This window comes from Copidosoma floridanum, unplaced genomic scaffold, assembly GCF_036245765.1.
Source record: "Copidosoma floridanum isolate Cflo_tuat_1 unplaced genomic scaffold, Cflo_Japanese_pri ptg000001l, whole genome shotgun sequence".
Taxonomy (NCBI): domain Eukaryota; kingdom Metazoa; phylum Arthropoda; class Insecta; order Hymenoptera; family Encyrtidae; genus Copidosoma; species Copidosoma floridanum.
This window is the reverse complement of record NW_028321878.1, coordinates 20,095,961-20,108,009: the sequence shown is the minus strand read 5'-3', so window position 1 is coordinate 20,108,009 and position 12,049 is coordinate 20,095,961. Positions and strand designations below refer to the sequence as shown.

Genomic DNA, 12,049 nt, shown 5'->3' with positions numbered 1-12,049 from the left:
ATAGCAATATAAAATTTTTAACTTTTGTTATGTCGGAACTTCTATAAGTAAAGGGTGGAGCTCGTAGATTCGTTCTGCAAATAAATAAATTTAATTTTTGTTCGTCAGGAACCAGCCGTCGCCCTAAAGGCCTTATTTGCTTTTACTTACAGTACACTTTTCTTTTAAATCGTTGACTCAGCGTTGTGATGCTAGGTTTCGCTAAGTGATATGTATGGAGTGGTGTACGCTGAGCTGACGTTGACTAATTGCTTTAATTTATATTTTATGTAATGCAGTAGTAGCGTATCTCACTTGTCTGTTTATCTCACGTCCTTGTAAAGGTCTTTGTTATACTTTGTCTATTTTATTTTTCCTTGATATTCAATTTATTAATCAAGATAAGAATTATGTTTCTATCAATTAGAATATTAAATCTTGAAATGTTTTATATAATTAAGTAATTGGAATGTTTTTGAATTAAGACTAATTTTGGATTGGCATTATAAAACGTCAAAATCACCTTTACATATTGGAATTGCTCACTTTTGGTATGGTTTTTGAATTCACATCGTGCAGTCATTACAATTCATAAAAGGATTTTCCAATAAATGAGAAAAACCACTTTTTACTTAAAACTGTAACATTGAAATAATAATAACTTGAAAATTATTGCTTTTTTAATTATACAGGCATGAAAGTACCTCTTTTTGAGTCTCCATACGTGGTTAAAATTTTTATTTTTTTTGGTATCTGCATTTTTGTCGACTAAATGTAAATCTTCGACTGATGTAAAATTGATTAAAAATTTTTAGTCTTGAAGCTAATAAAATTTTTCCCTTCAACAAAATTTTTTAGATTTCAAACTACTTTTTATTACTTTTTAGGTTGTTGAAGGAAAATAAAACCACAAATTAAGTTTTAAGCAATTTCATCCAAAGAGCATAAGGCATAAAAAAGTTTCGAGCAAGATTGGTTTTTTCAGAGAAATCGTAAAATGGCATAAAAATGTACCAAATTAGTACTTGTGACTTATATGAAAGAATAGTTATTTACGTAACAAGTACGAAAAAGACGTGTGATCGCACGGCACGAGTTACCGTCACCGGCCACGAGTGCGAGTCTATCACACGAGTGCAGGAAATCGTCCCGCACGAGTTTCGTACACGTTTTTTCGCAATAAGTGTGAGGGAAATAGGTGTTTTCCGCACACTATTGCGAAATAGTAGTTTTCCTACGAGTTTGAAAAGTCTCTGTTTGCGAACCGAGAGGTTTGCGGCCCGAGCCGAAGGCGAGGTCCATAACGAGGTTCGTAAAGGAGACTTTTCGAACGAGTTCCGGAAAACTGCTTTTTCGCCCGAGGAAGTACCAACCTCCCAAAACCACCCGAGGGCGGAAAAAATAAATTATTAATTACTGTTATACTAGATTTGAAATTTTGGTAGTTACTTAACCGGGTTATAAGTTTTAAACTGTTACAAATAAAGACAAGTTAAAGTTAAAAATCCAATAAAAAATCTGACCAATCATTTATTTGTTATGATAAAAAAAAAGAAGAAAAGAAAAAGAAAGGAAATTAAATGAAATAAAATTAAACAAGAAATAAAAACAAAAAATGAAATAAATGAATCAAATATAAAGGAAATTAAAACAACAAACCAGGGGGGATAAATGGGTCATGGGACCCACGGTAAGAACGAAGTTCTTTAAACATGACATGAGTATAAAAACACAATTTCTCAGGTAACAAGGGGGTCGCCAGACCCATAGGAAGAACGAAGCTCTATAAAAATAATTACTGCATTCATGTACTTCACTGAGACAAAAACTTGAAAAATGAATTAAAAAAAATAAGAAAATTTAGTGCAGTACTCACGATGGTCGAACTTTGTGAGAACGTCGTGCATAAATACAGTACTCACGAAGTTCAATTATCGTGAGTACTGAACTAAATTTTCTTATTTTTTTTTAAATTTATTTTTCAAGTTTTTGTTTCAGTGAAGTACATGAATGCAGTACTTATTTTTATAGAGCTTCGTTCTTCCTATAGGTCTAGCGACCCCCTTGTTACCTGAGAAATTGTGTGTCTTTATACTCATGTCATGTTTAAAGAACTTCGTTTTTACCGTGGGTCCCATGACCCATTTATACCCCCTGGTTTGTTTCTTTTAATTTTTTTTTTTTAATTTTATAGTTTACTTGATTGATTCTTTACAGTACCAGTTTGGTCTTTCTTCTCATTAACTTACGTAAACGTATTGTAAAATCAATTACTAATTATCATTGATAACAGTACAAGTTTAATTGTTCTCGTATGATAGTTACTAGGTAAAAACTCCCAATAATATATTGAACACCTTGAAACAAATTTCACTCAGTCACGTTCCGTAAATTAAGTAGATTAATTTTCTTTTCAACTAAACCATTACTAAGTAAAAAATACCTTGACTGTAAGAATGTATTATATTTCTGTGAGTTACAATAAAAATAGTAAAAGCAGCTAATTTTTTTCAGATGACGAATTTGGTGAAAAAACGGTTTCCATTTTATTAGAAGATGAAGAGTCAGATGTTATTTTTATTGACCATCCACATATTGAAATGAGCGTGAGTATCGTTTTTATATTGTAATTGTTAGAAAAATCGTAAAGAAATAAATTCTGTCAAAACTTTTTGTTGAATTACAACTAAAGTACAATATCCAACTAATTAGTTACGTTTTTTTAACTAAAAATTTTTTTTGCACTTCTCTAACGAGAGAAATTTGCACTAACCTTCTTGTACTAATAATCATTATAAATAATAATATTATTTATTTTTATTTGACAAACAATGCTGATATACGAGCCTAGATTGTTTTGTATTTTATTAACTGTTCTTTAATCTTTTCAATTTCTAGACTCCGGTTCTGTTATAAAAAGAAAATCATTCGTGGCACTCTTAAATTTTTATTATATCTCCATTTAATCTGAAACAACTAGCTCAATAAATGTAAATATGTTTTTTTTTGTTCAACTCTTTGCCAACGAAGTTAGAGTAAATTTTCTCTTCATATTTAAAAACATTAGTTTTCTTTTAATGTAACATAAATCATCATTTGAAACATATGATGTTACTGAAATGTTCTTCTAAGTTTCTAATACATTTGTTAAATAGTAAAACATTTTTAAAGAAATTATTTATTTGTATACACGAATCTTTTTAATTTATTGTACATAAAGAATATTTGATAAGTAATAAAATTATCAACGTTGGAAACTTAATAAAAAGTAGGGTTAATCACATCTCCCTACCATCCAGTCAGAAGTTCTGCCAATGGGGCTAGCGAGTAGGCAAGCTCAGCTCTCAGGGTGTTAGTAAGAAGATCCTCCAATCAATGGGTTTAGCTCATTTTAGGACATGAATTATATCTGTGTATGCAGTGCCATGTTTTGAAGGGATGTTTAGAAATACTTTCTACTGCAAACCGGGCGCTCTTCTCTCTAGCGTCTTCTGAGCTGTATTTGACAACTCGTTAGCCCTATTGAGGTACGACAGTTGAAATTAAAAAGAGGTTGGACTGGCTTCCAAATATTCTACATCCAGATAATGTGTGCGTATGTGGTACACCTAACACATATTGATTGGGAAAAGAACATATGGGTTCGGCACAAGGACTTGGATTTTTTTATCGTTAATAAGTGTGCTCCTGCCAGTAAGTCTGTGAATACAGCTTTAAAACAAGCCTGGAGAAAGACGAACTAGCTGTTGGTTCAAAAACATTTTTTTACTGTAAAATTTAAAGGTGTGAGCTAAGTCCTTTATCTGCGGTGTACTGATACAACTTATAAGAAAAAACAAGAAAAATTTATGGATGATTAACATATGATTCACAAAGCATTTAACAATGATTCACAAAACATTTAGTAATGATTAAAAAAAAAATTGAATCATTCAGCATACAAATTATAAAAGATTTTGCGTAAGCTATTAAATACATTTTTAAAAGTGTGGGTTTTTCAGTTTGTTATGGCACTCTTGTACATAAAATTGTTTCAACAAGGAAGTAGCTTAGTAATAGCAAGGATATTTATTTGTTGAACCTAAAAACCAGTAGACGATCGCTACGTCTTTTTACTGGTATGTTGTGATACAGCAACTGTTATATATATATATATATATATATATATACATATATATTTACATAAAATTACGTTTCATACATACATGTACATAAATATATATATATATATATATATATATATATATATACGACCGTTCGTTTAATTTTAAATATTTTATGTTTTTATATAAGAAACTTTTTATTCACGTGAAGCAAATTTCTAACAACAATTTACTCGAAAATTAAGTATGATTCACATTCGATTGAAACACTAGAAAAAAATAATTTAAACATAAGTTCCTTGATTAAAGCTTTGACATTTCATGCACATGCTTTAGTTTTGCACATAATTATTTATGGATTATTAATCTTAACAAACGTCGTATTTTTTGGTTAGCCGTTACCTATACCTATTTAGATTATCCACGAAAGAAACTTTGTAAGAAACAAACTTACTTTTAATACTAACGTTTAATATTAACAGTTATAATTAAATGCGGTGCCAAAAAATATACTATATTTTACATTCCCTTATAAGAAAATGAAGGTGTCCCTGATTAAAACTATCGGAAAATAATTTATAGATGATTCACAGGCAATTCACAAAACATTCAGTCATGATTCAAAAAAAAATTGAATCATTCGTAGTACAAGTTATGAAAGATTTTGCGTAAGCTATTGAATACATTTTTAAAAGTGTGGTTTTTTCAGTTTGTTATGGCACTCTTGTACATAACACTATAGAAATTGTTTCAACAGGGAATTAACTTGAGGAGGTTGAATACATATCATCGACAATATTTGGGGGCTCTAATTTAGTTTTTTGATTCATTCTATATGTTATAAAAAATAAACGTACTTTTTTTGGGCGATCCCAGCCATGTAGTTATTAAGATATTTCAAAATAAAAAATGAACAACTAAACATGGGCTGTTATGGGAACAATGTTCCTAAAAATGACTGTTGCGGTATCCTTTTTAAACACTCGCCTATATTCCTTATCATTTTTAGTATTCATTTTTACCTCGAAAAGCTTCTCTTCACGAAGATAGAAGCCGTGCTAGGCCGTGTCACGGCCGGTCAATTAAGGGCCGGACTGGGGACACCTATTCCCTCTCACCGAACCCATTTCAGGTGTTCGATAAAAGGGGGGGACCACGGAGTGGGAGAGCAAGCGGCTTCCCCACGGACGTTTGGCCGAGAGGCAGTTTTTTGAGGAGAAAATGTCATCGTCTTTGCAACGATAGACAATATTGATTTTCACTTTATGTTTTTTGTATGTTACTATGGGCGAGCGTATTTTGTTTTTTGTTTTTTTTTGGTTACTAGCGACGGGAGATAAAAAAGTAAGTGTTGAGCAAGCGCGCTTTTAGATCGATGCGAATTTTCGAAGCAAGAACATTGTTTTGTAACGAGATATTGTTGTTAAAATAAATATTTTAATTTTTAAGAAGTGATATTTTTATTTACTACTTTCCCACAAAATAATGACATTTAGTAATAGTTAAAAAATTGACAAAAAATATATTTTGATACTTCAAATACTGCAGATTCATAATATATGATCCTCTGATTTTTGTCAGTATCCATACTAATTGAAGAGAAAATCACGATTTTTTGAAATAAAAATGAAAACTTTGGTTAGGTTTATAAGATGGATGTATGTATTCCGTAAGAATAAGCTTACGTTATTTCGGTAATGCTGTGAGCTTCCCACACCCTTGACCCCGCTTCACCACCCCTCTGAAAGATTGTATCGAACCTCCTTAATGATAGTAAGGACAGGACATTTATTTCACGAACCTAAAAAACAGCAGACGGTCGCTACGTTCTTTTTTTCGTTTACTGATATTTTGTGATAAAGCAACAACTCAACATATGTATTTGTACGTAATTACATTTTATATATGTATACATACATACTCACATTATGTAAAGCTAACATGTAACAATAATTTACTAGAAAATTTAGTAAGATTCACATGCGATTCAAACACTAGTCAGGAATAATTTAAACACAAGTTTCTTCATTATAGTTTTGATAGTTAATGCCTATACTTGAGTTGTGCACACACGTGTATAAACACATACACGCGCGTACGCGCACGCGAATAATTTTAAAAAGTGTAATGCTCAATCATTGTTATTATCTCTGCTTTTTTAAATAAGTTTATGGATACAGCTTAAAAGAAACGAACTTACTACTACCCCGAGAAAGTTTTGGCTCGGATTTTGGTACCGTAAAATTGAGGTGAAATTTGAAGATGACGAAGAAGTCCTTTACCCTCAATGAACACATATGATTACTGTCTACATTTCTAATCAAATACGTTGCAAAACAATGTACTAATTTTACGTTCCCTTACAAGTAGGTATCGGTTCCGTTGATTCAAATCACCAAAAAATAATTCATACGAGAATTATAAAGTATTCAATAATGATTAAACAAAAAAATCGAATCATTTTTCATAAAAGTTGTTACAGTTTTTGCGTAAGATACTTATCAAATTATTGAAAGAAATTTTTTTTTTTAGTTTGTAATGGTACTTTAGTATATACCATTACAGAAATTGTTTCGATGGCGAATTTACTTGGTGATAGCAAGGACATTTATTTTACAATCCTGAAAAACAGTTGACGATCGCTACGTCCTTTCTTTTTCGTTTACTTGTATTTCTTGATACATCAATAATTATAATATTCAATGTTTTTTTACAAAACTATCGATTTATGTTCAGGGAATTTAAAATGAAGATTAACTTGAAAAACTAAGCATGACTCATGCAATAGATATACTATTTATAAATAATTTAAACATGATCACGTTGTCAGTCTTGATTACAATTTTGACATACCAGTTGTATGTGTCAACTTTGCACACATACGCGCACACATATTCTCGAAGAATTTTCAAAAGCAGATTTTTTATCTATCGTCATAATCTGTACTTATTCATATACTACTTATCTCGCTTTTCATTCTATAATGCATGATGTTACTACTACAAATATTCCACTAATATTAGACGTAAAGCTCTATCATTAAATAACACATAAACGACACTCACATCTTTATTAATTAAAATTATGAAAAAAATTCTAGCACGATTTACATGCGAGTTTTTAAGTATTTATTAAAAATTATTACTTTTTTTATTTTATAGAAAATTATTAACAGCGCTACAATTAATAACAGTACGGATACTACTTTTAAAGGTATTTACTTACTCTTACCTTTGACAGATTTAATATAAGGCCACATACAATGTAGGAGGCATACCAAGTTTTTGCTTTTATCATTGGGGAGTGAGTATAAAAAAAAATTCTGTTTTTTTACTCAAATAACAAGTAATTTAATGTAATCTGCTTAGAATTTCTACAGTTGATATAATATAGTTTATTACGTACGAGTTTGCAAAGGCTTCGATTTACGAACCGAGAGGTTTACGGCACGAGCCGAAGGCGAGGGCCATACCGAGGTTGGTAAAGAAGCCTTTTCCAACGAGTTTTGTGTACTATTTTTTCACCTGAGAACCCAAAATCAAGCGGCGAAGGTGCTATTTTGAGGTTAGAACGCGGAAAAGTTTATGTTTGCGTGCATTACGTTAACCAAAAAGTTGGCATTGTCTTTATGTGCAACGTATGCCATGCATAACAAAGATTTCAGTATGCTTGTAATTACAATCATAATTTATAATTTTGGAACATGATTAAAATATGCAAAAGAATAATTTAATATTCTTGAAGTAGTTATAGTAGTGAGCTCTGTGGGATACAAAAATATGATAGATTCTTTGGCGCTGTACCTTCATTTACATCAACAAATTATAGCAAGGCTCAAAATGTTCTATTTCACTTATTTTTAAAACATTATCGAAGGCACTGTGTTCCTTTCGGCAAAATACGGCAAAATATATTAGTTTGATGCATTATACATCTACTTCTTGTGTTATTATTATATTCCAAACACTTCGATTCGAAATTGATTTTGTACCACTGGCACAGTACTCCAATATAATTATTTTTATCGAACTTTTATCTTGCTAATATATGAAGCAAAGTCGCTAAAATCGTTGTAATAGCTAACCGCAAAAACTACTGAACCGATTTTGTTGAAATTTTGCATACCGATTCTTGACACTTCCTAGATGGTTTTAGTATGATTTTTAACGTGAAAAAGTTAATAACAATGGCAATAGATAAGCTTAAGGTTTTAAAAAATACGATAGCTTTTCACGTTAGTTCAGAAGGATCCGCTAGGTGGGGTCGACATAAAATCGAAGTTATCTGCAGTAGAATTAAATAAGTGTGGTTATAATACTCCGGAGCGTCCACCCAACTATTGCAGTTGCCTCCGAGCAGTATATCGAACTGCATCGAGAATGGAGGAATTAGTTGTGCTGCTGGGTATCCTGGTTACTGACGACGCTCTCCTCCTATGGACAAGTAACTTAGGTCTACATTCATCCCTAAACCTCCAGGTTGGACGAGTGCTACCATTAACACAATAATCTAATCGATAACCTCTCCAGTGGAATACCAGGAGACATTTCGATCCAGAGCACCTCCTGCTCCAACACTTCAGAATTGTGCGGATGTCCCACCATTCTACCTGGTGGCGTCAGAGAATTTTTCACTTTACAAGCTAGGGAAGCAACCCTGAGGAATACGGGCAGTCACAACGGCCTCCTTCTCAGTGGTAATCCCAACAGAATTATTATTACAATAGAATAAATAATTAATTAAAAAAAAAAAAAAAAATTAATCGTCAGAATTATTTTGCAAGTACGTACAATAACTTCTAAACTTTTTGTACATATTACTACAACTGATTCTTTTACTAGGGTTGTTATCAAAACACTTGCCCGTGATTGCGGCAATCCTTAAAGGAACTGGTATTGTACTCGGCTCTAATTTTTTTTTATATTTCTTTTCCAGTAGTTCTACATCCGCATCGGGCCAGATCTGTTCTTCAGTGAAAACTTCTTTAATTATGCTTCCTACAGACGAGATATCAGAGTACATTTTGGCATTTTCATAATTTAACAACATTTCTAAGGACATGTATAATACAGTCCCTTGAGGGCGCTTATCAGCTGTAGTTAACAAGTCATCAGGGATATTTTCTATCCGGCACAGACCCATATCCCACAATTTTATTTTTAATACCTGGTTGACCAGTATGTTTTCGGGCTTTACATCTTTGTGTAATAAAATAGGATTTGACGTATGTAAATATGATATACCCGAGCACAATTTCATACAAATTCAAACTTTATTAATTTCTAAAATAGTAGGAAACGTTTCTTTATGAAAGAAATCTCTTAAGTTACAATAACCAAACAATTCCATCACAAGAAAGCAATGAGTTGTGTCTACGTGAACAGCTAATAATGGATTAATGTTAGGATATTTAATACGAACCATTATCATGACTTCTCTTTTCCAATATTATTCTTTAAAATTTTTTCTGACGATTTTTACAGCTACTTCGGTATGATTCCAAGTGGCCTTGAACACGCTGCCGAATGCGCCTTCGCCGATTGAGGAGCTAGAAATTGTCGTGTTTGTCTTTTTGATTCCATGAGCACCAATACGTACACCCAACCAAAATTTTTGGGTGACTGCTTGTACAGCTTCTTTTCCTAAATTTAAACCAACATGCAAATTATTTGGTGGCTGGATATCTTTTTTTTTTTCTATACTATTTTTCAGAGATCTTAATAGATCTGGTTTAGCCTTTTTTTTATGTAAACAAATATAATCTTAGTAGACCATTAGAAGCCTTGATTTTGTTGGAGAACGCCAAAAAAACACAACTAGCACCTACCGCATCCGTAAAATCATAAAAAACATATTCTTTAAAACTTCCAAGACATTTGCTGCATCCATCACAATACCCACGGTTGTCTTTGTTTAGAAGACCCTCGATACACATACGTAAAATCCCTTCGTAGTCGTAGTGTTTATCAACTTCCAATTTAATTTCGTTCGTCCCTGTATTTGGCAAAAGTCGATATTTGGCATTATTAACGCCTTCATACTTCCAGCCCAAAAAAATCTCTTACTTGAGGCGCATCCTGCAATAAATAGAAATTCATTTATTTTTTGAAAAAAAAAAAAAAAAAAAAAAATAGTATTTTATGTGGCGCAACCGTAACGGAAAACTAATGTTAAAATTTTTACCACTTTCTTCGCCACTTCAGCATTTTTTTTAAGCATGTGTTTCTTGATGACGTTTAAAATATGCGGTTCATACTTCCTTTTGCTCGGTGCTGTAGAACAAATAAATAATCGAAAAATAATTAAGTAATAAATTACAGTGTGCAATTTCTTGTTAGCCCGAACCGAGCGTCAACCATAAATTGCATTTTTATGCCAGTATGTACTTGTGTAGAGTATTTCGAGAGAAACTACAATTTTTATGTATACATGCTGTAATTAAAAAAGTTAGTCTTACACATCGTGAGCCATTTATTAGTGTAACAATAAAAATAATTTTTTTTAAGAACTAAGTAGTTATAGCTTGAAGGCATTAAGTTGATTAGTCTTCAGTCGATATTTCGTTAAACATACATTACTTACTCGTTGAGTTTTCACTGTTATAAACAATGTCAAAAGCTTTTATTCCTGCAGGTATCTCAAAATTGTCACCAATTTTACCAATACCATACTTAACGCCACCAGTCTCGTAGGTTAATTCTGTAACGTCAGGAAAGTAAGCTTTTAGGGTGGATACATTGATTAAGTGATTCTTGACTGGCAAGTAAAACGAAGTATTCTCGTTTGTCACACAGACATGATCCATTGTAGGCGGTAATTGGTGTTAAGACTACGAACGAAAACAGAGTAGGAGAGGTAGACGTAGATAGCTAACTTGTTTTACCAATAAGCGTTACCTACAATTACAAAAGCTTACAACATTTCTATAAAAACTGCAATAGAATACTCTAAAATTTCTTTAATAACTACAATTTTTTTCATATTTCCTACATGAACCAATAGATGATATCAAAATATACCTTGAGTGTCATCAAAACATTTCCACTCGTTCAGATAGCCTCGACCAGGTGCGTAACTATTCATATTAAAAGCTTCTCTAACATATAAAATGCAGGCACTGAATTTCCAAAAAAAGTTAAATGTAAATTGTGTATGGAAAAAAAAAATATTAAAAACTATACTGGCATTTAAAGCCTGCATTTCTTCCAGACAGACACATAATATATTCAATTGAAATTCTAAAGTTTCCATGACTCACATGGTGAGTGTCAAAGTGTGTATGTATTTCCAATTAACTACATTTAGTCGAAACATTTAATTCATTCCAATTGTTTACTTCTTGGGATGTTACGTAGTTAGATAGTAATGTCAATTCATCGAATCATACTAGACCCTGACTACTATTGTTGTATTCTTTTTCAGTCAATACATGTATTGACTTTTGGATGTCTTCCCATGTGAGTACTTTTTTTAAACTTGCCTTAAGGTAAAGTACCCTGTATTCGGACAAAAGTGTTGTTCGGACCTATATCCGGACAGCAGCGATAATTACATGATTTTTTTACAATTCCTGAATGAAAAAAATTTATTTGTAACCTACAGTATCGAATTGATTTAGGATAGTTACAACATACGTCGAATTTATTTGATAATTCATTAAAAGAAATGTTTTTTCTTGCAAATCGAGGTTTTTTGTGTTTGGCTGCTGTCCGGAAATTAGATACTACGGTTCAAACTGTACCCCATATTCGGACACACATAATCCATCAATTCACTTGCTTACAAGTGCAAAGAAATGGTTATACTATGTAGTAAAATACAATAATAATTTGTTTTTTGCATTTGTTTAACAAATTAAAGCCATTAAAGTAAATTATAAATGTATATAAAGATCTGCCATAACCTCATGTTCGCAATGTTCACGACTGTCCGGATTACGGTCCCTACGTCGTAACGGGACCTATATT

At 31.9% G+C, this 12,049-nt stretch overlaps 1 protein-coding gene across 1 annotated transcript in view; it reads left to right on the top strand.

Moving 5' to 3' along the window:
- LOC106642751 (Rad, Gem/Kir family member 2) overlaps window positions 1–12,049 on the top strand; it is an 88,896-nt gene that overhangs the window by 74,489 nt on the left and 2,358 nt on the right. The window contains exon 6 of the mRNA XM_014357610.2: window positions 2,494–2,585. Within this exon, the coding sequence (XP_014213096.2) occupies window positions 2,494–2,585 (92 nt within the window). The remainder of the gene's footprint in view (window positions 1–2,493; window positions 2,586–12,049) is intronic.